This window comes from Scyliorhinus canicula, chromosome 21, assembly GCF_902713615.1.
Source record: "Scyliorhinus canicula chromosome 21, sScyCan1.1, whole genome shotgun sequence".
In the NCBI taxonomy this organism is placed as follows: domain Eukaryota; kingdom Metazoa; phylum Chordata; class Chondrichthyes; order Carcharhiniformes; family Scyliorhinidae; genus Scyliorhinus; species Scyliorhinus canicula.
The window spans coordinates 20260176-20276712 of record NC_052166.1 but is presented as its reverse complement, the minus strand read 5'-3'; the positions used below and the strand labels follow the sequence as shown (position 1 = coordinate 20276712).

Sequence of the window (16537 nt, the reverse complement as noted above, 5' to 3'; positions counted from 1 at the left end):
CACTTTCTCCCCATGTCCCTTGATCCCTTTAGCCCCAAGAGCTTTGTCCAATTCCTTCTTGAAATCACACACATTTTGGCCTCAACTACTTTCTGTGCGAATGAATTCAACAGATTCACCCACCACTCTCTGGGTGAAGAAATGGCTCCTCACCTCAGTCTTAAAAGATTTACCCCTTATCCTCAAACTATGACCCTTAGTCTGGACACCCCACCAATGAGAATATTCTTTCTGCATCTACCCTGTCTAATCCTATTAGAATTTTATAGGTTTCTATGAGATCCTCTCTCATTCTTCTAAACTCCAATGAATATAATCCTAACCGACTTAGTCTTTCCTCATATGACAGTCCTGCAATCCCAGGAGTCAGCCTAGTAAACCTTTGCTACGCTCCCTCTATAGCAAGAACATACTTCCTCAGATAAGGACACCAAAATAGTACTCCAGGTGTGGCCTCACCAACGTTCGACACAATTGCAGTAAAACACCCCTATTTCTTATGTTATGACAATCACGCTTACTTGAGTGTTTTAGCACAAACACCAGGTCCACTTGACCCACCTCATTCCCCATCACCAGATCAAGCAATGCCTCCTTCCTGTTTTGAGTTGAGAACATATTGGGTGGCACAGTTGTTAGCACTGCCGTCTCACTGCGCCAGGGACCTGGGTTCAATTTTGGCCTTGAGTGACTGTGGAGTTTGCAGAATATTCCTTGCTTTCTCCGTGATGTCCTTTACCCTAGCGCCAGATGGACAGCACACCACGGGACTGATGATGACGGGTATAAAAACGCCTGTTTATCCCCTAATCTATAGAATCTCCAATAACAATTTGATTTTTACCATTTGCTGTTCCCTCCTGTGCAGTCCCTTGGTTATTGGTGCTCTGGCCTGCATGGCACTCTTTCAAGGTGTCATCGTCCATGTCATCTCCAATGCTGTGTACCTGTTTGAGAGTGGCGCTCACCAGGAAGAATCCTGCACCTCCTATCTCTTCCTCCGCTTTCAGATAGCCTTCCATCTTGAGCTCTCTCTGCTGATGGGGTGGCCACCTCCTGGAACGCATGATTCAGGAAACTTTCATCCCTCCAGATGCTTCACAGGAACTCCAGCTGTCCCTCAAGCTCGAAAATCCTGAGCTCCAACTCAAACAGCTGGAGACATATCCCATACATACGGTCCCCCAAGACACGCGAGGTGTCCTGAGTTCCAACAAAGGTCCAGGAACTGCTGCTCTCCATGGTCTGAAAGATCTCTATTCCCACTTTTACAATCTAGTTAGTACCTTGTTTGAACTATTAATATTAATTAATGCCTCCAGACCTGCACAGTGTTAATACTCTTAATAATTCACTTACTTCTATCCCAATGCTGATTGAGGTTTTTAATTTCCCAACGTCTAATTTAAACAAAGGCTCTAGATGGAAGAAAAGCAAATCACTTCCCTATTTTACTGTAACATCACACATTGATTCTTTTTCCCCCTTCAGTTGCAGTGAGGGTCGGGATTCTAAAACAATCTCAGCTTACTTTGTGCCTGCCCCTGCCAGTAAGAAATTTGCCCTGCGCAGCCTCACAGAGAAGCAGCAGGAAGATCTGTCCAACACCCGCTTCAAAATGGATGGAAAGGTAAGATGGGAACTCCACAACAACTTGGACTTGGCGCGGTTGAAGTCCAGTTGTCACCGTCTTTCAGTGTGGGTGTAAATTGACTGGACGCGTAGCGGTTGTTGGGGGATGTACAGTTCCGCGGGCCCAGTAATCAGCTTGCTAGACTCGTCTTGGATGTAGGGAAGAGTTTAATCAACACCTTCGTCTCCACAGTGGACAGAAAACACAATGCAAAGGGCAAGGTTATCCATACTGTGGTGTCCAAGGTGGCTTCGAGGCCTAGTCAGCATCAACACAGGAGCATTGTTTAAAAAAACAAAATAGACACTGAGACACCTGAGGAGATATTAGGTCAGATGTCCAAACCCTTAATCAAAGAGGGAGATTTTAAGTAGTTTCTTGAAGGAGTTGGAGAGGCATAGGGAGAGAGTTCCAGAGCTGGGGCTGGGGCAACTGAAGCATGGTCACCACTTGGGGAGTAATAAAAATCAGCGATACACAAGAGACCAGAATGAGAGAAGTACAAGTATCTTGGAGGAGTGTGGGACTGGAGGAGATTACAGAGATGGGGAGGGGGGGGGGGGGGGGGCAAGACTATGGAGCTATTTTGAAACAAGAATGAGAGTTTTCAAGTCAAGACATTGCTTGGCCCGGAGGCAGTGTCGTTCAGCGAGCACTGGGGTGAACGGGACTTGGTGCGAGTGAAGACAAGGACAGCAGAATTTTGGATGACCTCAAGTTTATGGAGGATAGAATGTGGAAGACTAGCCAGGAGTACATTGGAAGAGTGAAGTCTCGAGATCACAAAGCCAATAATCAGGGTTTCAGCAACAGGTGAGCTGAGGCAGGGGTGAAGTCAGACGATGTTACGGAGGTAAAAATAGGCAGCCTTAGTGATGGCACAAATGAGAGGTTGGAAGCTCAGCTCGGGGTTATGCACAGACTGGCTTTATCTCAGATTGTTGCCAAGGAGAGGGATAGAGTTGGTAGTTAGGGAATAGAGTTTGGAGTAGCAGATTGAAAACAGTGGATTAATTCCCCCCAATATTTAATTAGACAACATTTCTGCTCATCCAGTACTGGATGATGGATGAGCAGTTTGGTCACTTAGCAACAGCAGCAGAGTAGAGGGAGGCAGTGGTGAGGTAGAGTTTGATGTTGCCGTCATTCCACACACATGGCCACCCTGGAAACTTTGTGTGCAAGTCTGGGCCACTTCAGCGTCCCATCCTGATTTCTAGCCAGACTGAGAAAGGGAGGGGAGGCAGATTGGATGAAAGAGACTGTGTCAAACCGAGATTTTTCCTCACATTGCTATCAGGCTAAGGCATAATTTCACCCGTGCTCCATTCCTGGAGTGCGATTTAAGCACCGTGATGTGCCCGACATGGATATGGGCGTTTGTTAAATAGCGGTGTGGTGAATGTGATTCACACCGGATTATAACCTGTATATATACATATGTCTATATTGTAAGTGCAGTTGCACTATCTGACCTCCAGGGGGAGTAGCTCTCGGAATGCTTGAGAGGAAGCATGTCAGGGGGTACAAAACTGACCCTCTTGTTGAAAAGGTGCGCCTCCTCCATTCCAACCCCCAGTACGCATTCGTGGAGTTCCCGGACAGTCGCCAGGACACAGTATCCCTTCGGAACCTGGCACCCGCTGGATCCAGCCCCCCCCCACCCCTGCTGAGGAACCCCTTACCCCGTTCCCTATGCTGCCGCCCCCTCGCGCCCCCGATTCCGCAAGCTCACCCCACCGGTTCCACGCGCCAGAACCAACCCACCCCCAGTCTCCGGTCGAGCCAGAGGTGTATAAAGTTTGGACGAGACCCGCCCCGGAGTCTGCCATCGTACCCCAGCTCTCAACACCCACCCAGCCACCGCAAGAGGCTGCAACCCCGGTGCTCCGCAGATCGAAAAGAACAATTAATCCACCGGACAGACTAACTCTGTGAGCCACCACCCCCGCTGGACTCGATTTTTTTCACAGGGGGTGAATGTAGTGAATGTGATTCACACCGGATTATAACCTCTTTATACATATGTCTATATTGTAAGTGCAGTTGCACTATCTGACCTCCAGGGGTAGTAGCTCTGGGAATGCTTGAGAGTTGTACGGGGCTTCTCCCTTGGCTCCACCCAGGACTCCTCCCCCGGGAGCTGCTGTATAAAGATCAGTGCCACAGGGTCAGCCGGCCAGTTCACCGAAAGTTCAACGGCTAACAGGCTGGCTCTGTTGTAAGTATATTAAAACCGCTATTCTAATCCTACAAGCGCGTGTCCGTAGAATTGTTGGTTCCAACAAGCGTGGAAGGCCAAAATCAAGATTTGCGCTGGGCGCGAATCAGTTTGCTATCTAACCGGACCGTACCCGATGACGAGTTCCAGATCTCACCCAAATGTGGCGAATATATCATTAACGCCAATCTGTATTAAGTTCAATCTCATTAGCGAGATTGATGTAGAATCATAGAATTATAGAATTTGCAGTGCAGAAGGAGGCCATTCGGCCCATCGAGTCTGCACCGGCTCTTGGAAAGAGCACCCTACCCAAGGTCAACACCGCTCCCCCTATCCCAATAACCCAGTAACCCCACCCAACACTAAGGACAATTTATCATGGCCAATCCACCTAACCTGCACATCTTTGGACTGTGGGAGGAAACCGGAGCACCCGGAGGAAACCCACGCACACACGGGGAGGATGTGCAGACTCCACACAGACAGTGACCCAAGCCGGAATCGAACCTGGGACCCTGGAGCTGTGAAGCCATTGTGCTATCCATAATGCCACCGTGCTGCCCGATGTAGCGGCCTCCTGTGAATTAACCAGTTCCCCAGCGAGAAATCACACGGGCGTTGTTTAGTACTCCTTTTTTTAAAACGTGAAGCTGGCGCAATGGCTGCTGAAGGGAACTGAGGAGGTGAGTAGCCGTTTCCATTTTCGGGCATGCTGCTTAAGGGCACTGGAGCTGCTCTCCCAGTGCTCAGGAGAGGTGGGGAATCCCTCGGGGGGGGGGGGTTGGGCTTGCGGGGTGGGGGGTGGAGTGCGGGCCTTACTGCCTGTGAGGCCTTCAAACCATCTTTAAATATTGTGGATACCCATAACGGGTAACTACAGCTGCTGTCTGTCTATCCTCCCAAAATCTTCCAGGACAAAGCCCTGTTCTTGGTTATGTGCTGATGGTCACTTTAACTCCCTTTGACTGTGAACAGCCTCTAGCTTCACAGTTGAAGGCTACTGCTATTAATGAATTGGCCTTGTTGGTTGTGAGAGCACTTCACAGTTGCAGATTTGCTGCTTGCTCCCGCTGCTGGCTGCAGATACCTGGAAGCTGGAAAGAAGGACAAATTTTTCTAAGGTGCCTGGGTCTTGGGCTCAGAGGGATGTATGGGTCCAGAAGCCAATCCAATTTGAGGCAAGAAGACGCTGCGGGACCTGGTGTGCGACATTGGTCCAAATGGTCCACCTGCTAACTCAGTTGAGGAAATGCTTTGCAGATTGCTGTTGCTTTTGTTGCGGGTGTGGTGAGAGCTGCATGTAACTGGCGCGTCACCGCGGCTTAAACACACTGGAAGTAAAGAATATTCAACCAATGCATTATTGAGCATCGGTGGAATATGTGGATGTCAGGATTTAATTCTGGTGAGATTGGGCCGTGTGGGAGGGCTCCTGGATGAAGAATGGCACTGACACGTGGAACAAGTAACACATTAATACAAAGAAAAGAGAAAATTACAGCACAGGAGCAGGCCCTTCGGCCCATCCAGCCTGCGCCGATCCAGATCCTTTATCTAAACCTGTTGCCTATTTTCCAAGGTCTACTCTCTGTTCCCCACCCGTTCATATATCTGTCCAGATGCATCTTAAATGATGCTAGCGTGCCCGCCTCTACCACCTCCGCTGGCAAAGCATTCCAGGCACCCACCACCCTCTGCGTAAAAAACTTTCCACGCACATCTGCCTTAAACTTTTCCCCTCTCACCTTGAAATCGTGACCCCTTGTAATTGACACCCCCACTCTTGGAAAAAGCTTGTTGCTATCCACCCTGTCCGTACCTCTCATAATTTTGTAGACCTCAATCGTGTCCCCCCTCAACCTCCGTCTTTCCAATGAAAACAATCCTAATCTACTCAACTTTTCTTCATAGCTAGCCCCCTCCATACCAGGCAACATCCTGGTGAACCTCCTCTGCACCCTCTCTAAAGCATCCACATCCTTCTGGTAATGTGGCGACCAGAACTGCACGCAGTATTCCAAATGTGGCCTAACCAAAGTCCTATACAACTGTAACATGACCTGCCGACTCCTGTACTCAATACCCTGTCCGATGAAGGCAAGCATGCTGTATACCTTCTTGACCACTCTATCGACCTGCGTTGCCACCTTCAGGGTACAATGGACCTGAACTCCCAGATCTCTCTGTACATCAATTTTCCCCAGGACGAGACTTCCGGTGGCGGCAATGTGGAGCTAAGCCGCACATTCGGCAGCTCCCGCTGAGAACGGACTTTGGGGCTCTTTTCAGGGACCCCAACGGAGCTGTGGCGACAAATCCCGACGTGGGAAGAGGTCAGGAGTCGACCCCTACAGTCCTATGGTCCGGACCAGGAGTGGGGTAAGGAGAAAACCGGAGAAAGCACCCCTGAAAAAGCGGGGGAAGGAAGACAAAATGGCGGCCGGCGGAGGCCTTGAGGAGCTGAGGCAGTCGGCTCAGGAGCAGCAGGCGACTCTGCTGCGCTGCTTCCAGGAGCTTAAGTTGGAGCTGCTGGAGTCGCTGAAGGTAACCAACAGGGAGCTGACAGAGACCCAGACAGCCCAGGGGGCTGCGATCTGGGAGCTGCAGCAGCAGGCCTCCGAAAGGGAGGATGAGGTCGTGGCCGTGGCGGGGAAGTTGGAGATGCACGAGGCGCTCCATAAAAGATGGCAGGAGTGGTTCGAGGAGCTGGACAACCGGTCGAGGAGGAAGAATTTGCGGATCCTGGGCCTCACGGAGGGGCTGGAGGGGTCGGACCTAGCGGCCTATGTGGTGACTATGTTAAACTCGCTGATGGGGGCTAGGTCCTTCCATTAGAGTTAGAGGGGGCCCACAGAATTCTGGCTAGGAGGCCCAAGCCGAACGAGCTGCCGCGGGCGGTGTTGGTGCGGTTCCATCGGTTCGTGGATCGTGAGTATGTGCTCCAGTGGGCCAAGAAGGAGCGGAGCAGCAAGTGGGAGAACACGGAGGTGCGGATCTTCCAGGACTGGAGTGCGGAGGTGGCGAGGCGGAGGGCCAGGTTTAACCGGACGAAGGCGGTGCTCCATAGACGGAGTGTGAAGTTCGGCATGTTGCAGACGGCGCGTCTGTGGGTCACCGATAAGGATCGGCACCATTATTTTGAGTCCCCGGAGGAGGCGTGGGCCTTTGTGCAGGCCGAGAAATTGTGCTCAAACTAAGGGTCTAAGAGGGGGGATGCTGTATAATACTGCATTTGTATTTGCCTGGTTTAATGTAAGATGTGGGTTGGCCTTAGGGTGGGTGGGGTGATGTCGTACTGTTTTTTCTATATGGGTTTTTCTGCAGGGGTCGGGTGGACGGGTTCGGGCAGAGGGGTAAACGGGGAGTTCGGGGAGCTGGTGGGGGGGGGGGGGGGGGACTGACAATGGGAGTAGCCCTGGAAGAAGCGGGGCCGGGCAGGGCGAAAGCGCGGGCTTTCTGCGGGTTTCCCGCGCTGGGAGATGGTGGGGCCGGGACTGAGAAGTGCGGGTCGTTGCTGGCTGCTTTCTTTTCCCGCGCAAGAGCGGGGGGGGGGGGGGGGGGGGGGGGGGGGAGAGGACCCGCTGATGGAGGAGGGGTAGTCCCACGTGGGGAGGAGTCGAGGTAGGGCGGGAGTCGCCGGGGTCAGCAGAAGTTAGCTGGCTCACGGGAGTGCTATGGAGGGAGGGGCGCGGCTAGGAGGGGTCCTAGCCTGGAGGGGGGGGGGGGGGGGGGGTGTACCGGGTCGCTGCTTAAACGGTCAGGAAGGAGCTGGAGGACGCAGGGGGTGCTGGAGGGGGGAAGTTGCCGCCGTGGGAAACTGGCAGAGCGGGGGATGCTGGCCGGGGGTGGGCAAGGGATGGGGTATGGCTAATCGGCAGGGGAGGGGGGCAGGGAGACCTCTGATCCGGCTGATAACCTGGAATGTGAGGGTGCTGAATGGGCCGGTCAAACAGGCCCGGGTATTTGCGCACCTGAAGGGGCTGAAGGCGGATGTGGCCATGCTCCAGGAGACACACCTGAGAGTGGCGGACCAGGTTCGGCTGAGGAAGGGATGGGCGGGCCAAGTATTTCACTCGGGGCTGGATGAGAAGAGTAGGGGGGTGGCGATCCTGGTGGGGAAGAAGGTGTCGTTTGAGGCGTTAAATGTGGTGGCTGACAGTGGCGGGAGATATGTGATGGTGAGTGGCAAGCTGCAGGGGGAGCGGGTGGTGTTGGTGAATGTATAATCTCCAAATTGGGACGATGCGGAGTTTATGCGGCGTATGTTGGGCCGCATTCCGGACCTGGAGGTGGGGGGCCTGATCATGGGGGGGGACTTCAACACGGTACTGGATCCCCCATTGGATCGATCCAAGGGCAGCAGGGTAGCATGGTGGTTAGCATAAATGCTTCACAGCTCCAGGGTCCCAGGTTCGATTCCCGGCTGGGTCACTGTCTGTGTGGAGTCTGCACGTCCTCCCCCTGTGTGCGTGGGTTTCCTCCGGGTGCTCCGGTTTCCTCCCACAGTCCAAAGATGTGCGGGTTAGGTGGATTGGCCATGCTAAATTGCCCGTAGTGTCCTAATAAAAGTAAGGTTAGGGGGGGGGGGGTTGTTGGGTTACGGGTATAGGGTGGATACGTGGGTTTGAGTAGGGTGATCATGGCTCGGCACAACATTGAGGGCCGAAGGGCCTGTTCTGTGCTGTACTGTTCTATGTTCTATGTTCTATGTTCTAAGTCCCGGACGGGTAGGAGGCCGGCGGTGGCTAAGGTGTTGAGGGGATTTATGGACCAGATGGGGGGGGTGGATCCCTGGAGTTTTGCGAGGCCTAGGGCCAGGGAATACTCGTTTTTCTCCCACGTACATAAGGCCCACTCGAGGATTGATTTTTAAAATCCTGAGTAGGGGGTTGGTTTCGAGGGTGGAGGATGCGGAATACTCCGCCATTGCCATTTCAGATCATGCCCCGCACTGGGTGGACCTCGGGCTGGGGGAAGAGAGGGACAACGTCCGCTCTGGCGCTTGGAGGTGGGGCTGCTGGCAGATGAGGAGGTGGCCGAGAGGGTTCGGGGGTGTATCGAGAGGTACCTTGAGGCCAATGATAACGGGGAGGTTCGAGTAGGGACGGTCTGGGAGGCTTTGAAGGCGGTGATGAGGGGGGAATTGATCTCCATCCGAACCCATAGGGAGAGGGGGAAGCAGAGGGAGAGGGAGAGACTGATAGGGGAGATGGTGCGGGTGGATAGGAGATATGCGGAGGCTCCACAGGAGCGATTGCTGGGGGAGAGGCGTAGCCTTCAGGCCAGATTCGACCTATTGACTACCAGAAAGGTGGAAGCTCAGTGGAGGAAAGCACAGGGAGCGGTGTATGAATACGGGGAGAAGGCGAGCAGGATGCTGGCACACCAGCTCTGAAAGCGGGACGCGGCCAGGGAGATTGGGGGAGTGACGGATAAGGCTCGGAAGGTGGTGCAGAGGGGAATCGATGTTAATGGGGTCTTTAGAGACTTCTATGGGAAGCTGTACCGGTCGGAGCCCCCGGTGGAGGGGGGTGGAATGGGGCGCTTCTTGGACAAGCTGCGATTCCCGAGGGTGGAGGAGGAGCAGGTGGAGGGACTGGGGGCGCCGATCGAGCTGGAGGAGGTGGTCAAAGGGTCAAAGGGATAGGGAGCATGCAGTCGGGGAAGGCGCCGGGGCCGGACGGGTTTCCGGCGGAATTTTATAAAAGGTATTTGGACCTGTTGGGCCCCCTGTTGGTCCGGACCTTTAACGAGGCAAGGGGGGGGGGGGGGGGGGGGGGGGGGGGGGCTTTGCCACCAACTATGTCACGGGCGCTGATTTCCTTGATCCTGAAGTGGGACAAGGACCCTCTGCAGTGCGGGTCATATAGGCCGATTTCGCTGCTGAACGCCAACGCTAAACTGCTGGCAAAGATCCTGGCCACTAGAATGGAGGATTGCGTGCCCGGGGTCATTCATGAGGACCAGACGGGGTTTGTGAAGGGAAGGCAGTTGAATACGAACGTGCGAAGGCTCCTCAATGTCATTATGATGCCGGCCATGGAAGGGGAGGCGGAGATAGTGGTGGCATTGGATGCGGAGAAGGCCTTTGATAGGGTTGAGTGGGAGTATTTGTGGGAGGTGTTGTTGAGGTTTGGGGAGGGGTTTATCCGGTGGGTGAGACTGCTCTACGAGGCCCCGATGGTGAGTGTAGCCACAAATAGGAGGAGGTCGGAGTACTTTCAGCTGTACCGGGGGACGAGACAGGGGTGCCCCCTGTCCCCCTTGCTCTTCACGTTGGTGGTTGAGCCCCTGGCCATGGCATTGAGGGAGTCAGGGAACTGGAGGGGCCTGGTGCAGGGTGGGGAGGAGCATCGAGTGTCGCTGTATGTAGACGACCTGTTGCTGTGTGTGGCGGACCCGGTGGGGGGGGGGGGGGGGGGGGTGCCGGAGGTGATGAGGATTCTTAGTGAATTCGGGGGTTTCTCGGGGTATAAGTTGAACCTGGGCAAGAGTGAGTTGTTTGTGGTGCAACCGGGGGATCAAGAGGAGGGGATTGGTAGGCTCCCATTGAAGCAGGCAGGGAAGAGCTTCAGGTACCTAGGGGTCCAGGTGGCTGGGAGCTGGGGGGCCCTGCACAAGCTCAACCTCACAAGGTTGGTGGAGCAGATGGAGGAGGAGTTTAAGAGGTGGGATATGTTACCGCTGTCACTGGCGGGGAGGGTGCAGTCCATTAAGATGACGGTGCTCCCGAGGTTTTTGTTCCTGTTCCAGTGCCTCCCCATCCTTATCCCGAAGGCCTTTTTTAGGAGGGTCAACAGGAGTATCACGGGATTTGTGTGGGCGCATGGGACTCCGAGGGTGAGAAGAGTGTTCCTGGAACGAGGCAGAGATGGGGGGGGGGGCTGGCGTTGCCCAACCTCAGTGGGTACTATTGGGCTGCCAACGCAGCGATGGTGCGTAAGTGGGTAATGGACGAGGAAGGGGCAGCCTGGAAGAGAATGGAGGCGGCGTCATTTGTGGGCACGAGCCTGGATGCGCTGGTAACGGCGCCGTTGCCGCTCCCTCCAACGAGGTATACCACGAGCCCGGTGGTGGCGGCTACCATCAAAATATGGGGGCAATGGAGACGGCACAGGTGAGAAGTGGGGGGCTCGATGGAGGCCCCGATACGGGGGAACCATCGGTTTGTCCCAGGGAGCATTGATGGCGGATTTCTGGGCTGGCACAGGACAGGGGTTAGGTGGTTGAGGGACCTGTTTGTGGAGGGGAGGTTCGCGAGCTTGGGGGAGTTAGAGGGGAAGTTTGGGCTCCCCCCGGGAACATGTTTAGGTACATGCAGGTGAGGGCGTTTGTCAGGCAGCAGGTGGAGGGGTTCCCCTTGCTGCCTCCACGGGGGGTGCGGGATAGGGTGCTCTCGGGGGTGTGCGTTGGAGGAGGGAGGATTTCGGACATATACCGGGTAATGCAGGAGGTAGACGAGGCCTCGGTGGAGGAACTGAAGGGTAAATGGGAAGAGGAGCTGGGTGAGGAGATTGAGGAGGGGACGTGGGCGGATGCCCTGGAGAGAGTGAATTCCTCCTCTTCCTGTGCGAGACTTAGCCTCATACAGTTCAAGGTGCTGCATAGGGCCCACATGACTGGGACGAGGATGAGTAGGTTTTTTGGGGGCGAGGACAGGTGTGCTAGGTGCTCGGGGAGCCCAGCGAACCACGCCCGGGCAAGCTGAACTTCGGCGCCCTTACAAGTATAATTTTTAAATATAATTTGGCCCCTGACATCGCAGCAGGAGCTGCCCAGGTACAATATTACCTCTCCAGCAGTAATTTTCAACAGTGAATACTTGTGAGAATTTACTTGCAAAACCTGACACCAGATATTGGTTCATAAGAGAAAAATTAAAGAGAACAAATAGCCAAGAACCTTGACCTACCTCTTTTTAGATTCAGGACCTCAGACACCAATTGTCTGCTTCTTCATTGCCACTTAGTGATAAGTGCAAAGAGTTTGGCAGCATACAACCCACATCTTTTTTAATCAAGGTTAACTCGGCAAGGAGTGCCCAGAAACTCCCTCCAATGCTATTTACGGCGGCAAAATCTGCCTTCCTTGTGTGTGTGTGTTTTTTTAAACAACACTTCGAGAGCACCAGAAGTATAATGAAATTTCGGGAAGCTTGCAATTAGACCCAGTTAATCTAAAATACCTGACTCTCGCTGACCTAAGCTGTGCATTGCAAGGGGGCTAAATAGCAGCTCAGAAACTGCAGCGCTCCGAGGAGGAAAAATTCGGAGCCAGTCTCAGAGTGTGAGGCATTATCCAGCACTTCCTCTTCCTTGATGGCGCCCCTAGGGCCTTGGGGAGTCTCCATCAGATGGAGGGGCTGCTGGAGTAAGCTCCAGCGGCCTCTGCGTCATCTGGCTGTGCCAGTCCTGGCAGCACCCCATTGTTTGCACCACGGTGTCAGCCCTCAGCGATGGTCCTCAGTGACTGGGCCATGTTCTAGAGTGCCTTGACAATGTCGACCTGGATCCGGGACATGCCTCTCATCGACTGGGACATGATGTCGAGGCCCTCAGCCATGGTTGTCATGGACTGAGCCATGCCTTGGACACCACCACTCGATGCTGACATCATGCTGCAGGCTTTCTACTGCAGTCACCACCCTAGTAGTGTTGGCCTCGAAGCCACGTGTTGTTGACAGCATCTCCTGGACCTCCAATTGGTTATGCGCTCGCTGGAATGTCACTGACATCCCCTCCTGAATCTCACAGCCACATCCTAGCAACTCCATATTCATTAATGAGATGTGGCTGTCGCTGTAAAGGCAGCATTTATATGCCACTCCTAATTACTATCAGGAAGGTGGTGATGAAACATTCTCTTGAATGCAACAAAGTGTACCCAAACAGGTGCCAGAATGTGACGACTAGGGGATTTTTCCAATAACTTCATTGCAGTGTTAATGTAAGCCTACTTGTGACACTAATAAAGATGGCTTGCTAGGCCATTTCAGAGTTGACCACCTTGCTGTGGGTCTGGAGGAAGATGTGGCCAGGCTGGGTAAGAATGAAATGAAATGGAAATTGCTTATTGTCAGGAGTAGGCTTCAATGAAGTTACTGTGAAAAGCCCCTAGTCGCCACATTCCTGCGCCTGTCCGGGGAAGCTGGTACGGGAATCGAACCGTGCTGCTGGCCTGCTTTAAAAGCCAGCGATTTAGCCCAGTGAGCTAAACCAGCCCCTGAATGCCAGATGTCTTTCCCTAAAGGGTGTTAGTGAACCGGACGGGTTTATATGACAAGCTGGTAGTTACCATTATTGATGCTAGCTTTTTATTCCAGATAAGTTGCTGTCATTCATTTAATTAACTGAACTTAAATTTCCCAGTGGCCATGATGGATTTGAATTCTTGTGTTTGAATCATTAGTCCAGGCCTCGTGATCACTGGATTAATCTAACCACTAGGCTGTTGCATCCAGAACCAGAGCAATATGGTTGACCCATAACTGTCCTCTGACATGGCCTAGGAGCCAGGCAGACATTTTGAGGTAGGCAGCTGAGGATATAACTGCTGTGTATAACTGCAGGAACAGCCATACTTACTGACCAGTTCGCAAGTGCTCTGAATCGAATGCATTGACTGCAGTTTAACTAGAGTTTCAGGTCAGAGTAGTGATAGGAATAATGGGGGAAAATGTCATTGCACAAAAAGAACATCATTACTCGACAGTGGAAATCCGATTACCATCTTATACTGGCTATTGTGTGGAGTGGACAAATTGTGGTGAAAGTGATGGGGACTATATTCAGTGTGAATAGGAATGGTTCTGTTGTCTTTTCACCCCCACCCTCACACCGAATGACCTGCTGATAAGGAGATGGAAGATGCTGAGGTACCCCTTACAACAGTCAGTGCCACGAGAGTGAGGGTGAAAAATCGGAAGGGGTTTTAGTTTCAGCAGAAGAAACTGAACGATTGTCTAGTGGTCAGTCTGAGAATGCTACCTTGTTTTGGTAATCTCCTCAGCCCTTGTTATGTTGCCAACTCTCTCCATCCTTTCTTTCAGTATTTGAAGGGGAAGAAGATGAACATCATTCAGCTGGGGACTTTAGAGCGTCATAAGTACTTCAGCGATAAATTTTCTTCCTCCCGCAAGACAATCTCAGGTCAAGATTCTTGTTTCCAGTTATTCATTTATTTGGAAGTGTGACAAAAATGCAAGAAATAGGAGCAGGAGCAAACTGTATGGCCCTTCAAGCCTACTCCGCCATCCAATACAAGCGCGGCTCATCCCAGTCTTTGACTTCACCTCCCTGCCTCTCTCTGATGAAAGTCTAGGAGGGATTTTGTAAGGGGGTGGTGGGTGAGAAATATAGAAGAAAAATTAATGGTTCCAAAATCTCTACAAATTATTTTCCACATTGATTTATTTTTCATGTAATGCAACGAGGGCTAAACCTTCATAAATCATTGGCTAAGCCTCATTGGAGAATTGTGGGTATCTCACTTTCAGACAGGTGGTAAAGCCTTAGAGAGGGTGCAAGGAACATTATTGGAATGGTACCACGGGTGAGGGATTTCAGTTATATGGAGACAATACCAGGTGGCACGGTTCACAGTGGCTAGCACTGCTGCCACACAGCATCAGGAACCCAGGTTCAATTCTGGCCTTGGGTGACTTTCTGTGTGCAGTTTGCACCTTCTACCCAGGTCTGTGTGGGATTCCTCCGGCTGCTCCGTATTCCTCCCACAGTCCAAAGAAGGTTAGATGGCGTTACGGAAATATAGCTCCGGAATGGGCCTAAGCAGGGTGCTCTTTCAGAGGGTTGGTGCAGACTCGATGGGCTGAATGGCCTTCTGCACTCTTGGGATTCTACAATTCTGTGATATCAAAGCTGGGATTCTCCTGTTAAAGCAGGGAAGGTTAAGAAAAGATTTAATAGAGGTCATCAAAATTATGAGGGCTTTGACAGAGTAGATGCAGAACAACTACTTCCACTGTAAGATACGTAAGTAACCAGAGGTCACAGGTATAAAGGAATTAGCAAAAGGTACCAGAGGGAAAATGAGGATAATTTATTTTATGCCATAAATTGTTATAATCTGGAATCCGTGATGGAAACAGATTCAATAGCAACATTCAAACAAGTGTTTAATATATACTTGAAAAGGACAAATGTCCAGGGCAATGGGGAAAAGGAGGAGAGCGGGACCAATTGGATAGTTATTTCAAAGAGTCGACACAGACACGATAAGATCAATGACTTCCGTTGCTTTCTACTAAATGCTTTTTAAAAATAAATTTTGAGTACTCAATTTTTTTTTACCAATTAAGGGGCAATTTGCTGAAAAAACACAGCAGGTCTGGCAGCGTCTGTAAGGAGAGAAAGCAGAGTTAATGTTTTGAGTCTTTTGGCTCTTCATCAGAACTGAAGAGGGCGGGGAGAATGTTTTAGAGCTGTGAGAGATTGCAGTAACTTTAAGAACAAAAGATAGATGGCCTGGTGTGGGAGGAGAAAGTTTGAATTGAGGCAATACCTGCATGGAATGTATTTAAAAAGGGGTTGAAGGTGGAGGAGAAAGGTCACAATTTTGCTCATTTAAATGTTTACGCATATTTGAATTGTTTAATGCAGAGGAGGTTCAGCAATGTATTGAGCAGAGTTCCACAACAGATCACTGGTCCACAGGGACTGCACATTGCACACAAGGCTCCTGGGCATTGGATTTGTTCCCCGTTCCTGATTCCTGGAGCAGCCAACCCCGGCTGGAAGGTCCTTATTTGGCACCAATGTGTGAGGATAGGATTTGGCTGAGAGGAGATGAATGCCAGGCTCTTGCTCATGGTATTTTTGGGGGGAATTTTGGTTTTCCATGTTGATATATCACTCGCTATGGCGTTGGATATGGGGTTTGCCTGATCTGAAAATTCCCGATATCCCGTCCTCACAATTGTCTCCCCAGTTATACCAGAGATGATGGGAGGGGAAATCACAGAGATTTAGGGTCGCCAACCTCTCAGGATCGGCCGTTAGACTCCAGGAATTGAAGGTCAATCTCGAGGACCCGGCTGGAGAAAGAAATCATCGGGATATTTTAAAAGATTGGTTTTTTTCTGTCATTTTCTTTGAACTTTTCTCTTTACCAGCTATAAAAATATTGAAAATGAGAAATAAAGGCAGGCTTACAGTCGAGCATTATCTAATCGGGTAATGAGTCTTTTTCTGCTTTCCAATTGGCGTTAGGAAGATCTTATGTCACAAGGATAGACGTGATGGCCAGATAATGGCTGGCGTGTGGGGACAATGAAACCTCTGGGAATACATTTAATTACAGTTGATGTGACCCTGTGGTGCTAAATTGCACACCACTTGATGCAAAGCTCTGGAAACCTCTCCCTGTGATAGTTTAGGTCCGCATGTTGGACCAGTCACTGGGGCCGGTTCATCCTGGTGACGTCAATGCCTCTGGGAACTGCAGGGAGTGTGGGAGTGTTGTGGAATTCAGAATTACTCTAGTTATCAAATCTGCCAGTTTTTAAGGATGGAAATTAGGAGGAAGGTCAGCAGAAATCTGAAAGTGGGCGCCTTTTGTTTTGCGTGGAAATTCTAAACTCAAAATGCTGGAAACACTCAGGCAGCATTTGAGGAGAGAGAATCAGACTCAACATTTCAGACTGATTACAATCCAATCGAAAC

General features: G+C 51.5%; 1 protein-coding gene across 2 annotated transcripts in view; it reads left to right on the top strand.

The window, feature by feature from the left end:
* Positions 1–14064, top strand: part of LOC119955731 (uncharacterized protein C9orf43 homolog) — a 59921-nt gene extending 45857 nt beyond the window's left edge. For both annotated transcript variants that reach the window (XM_038782236.1, XM_038782235.1), the window contains exons 8-9: positions 1492–1630; positions 13906–14064. In XM_038782236.1, coding sequence (XP_038638164.1) covers positions 1492–1630; positions 13906–14049 — 283 coding nt within the window. In that variant the 3' untranslated portion in view covers positions 14050–14064. The remainder of the gene's footprint in view (positions 1–1491; positions 1631–13905) is intronic.
* Positions 14065–16537: the final 2473 nt, after the last annotated feature.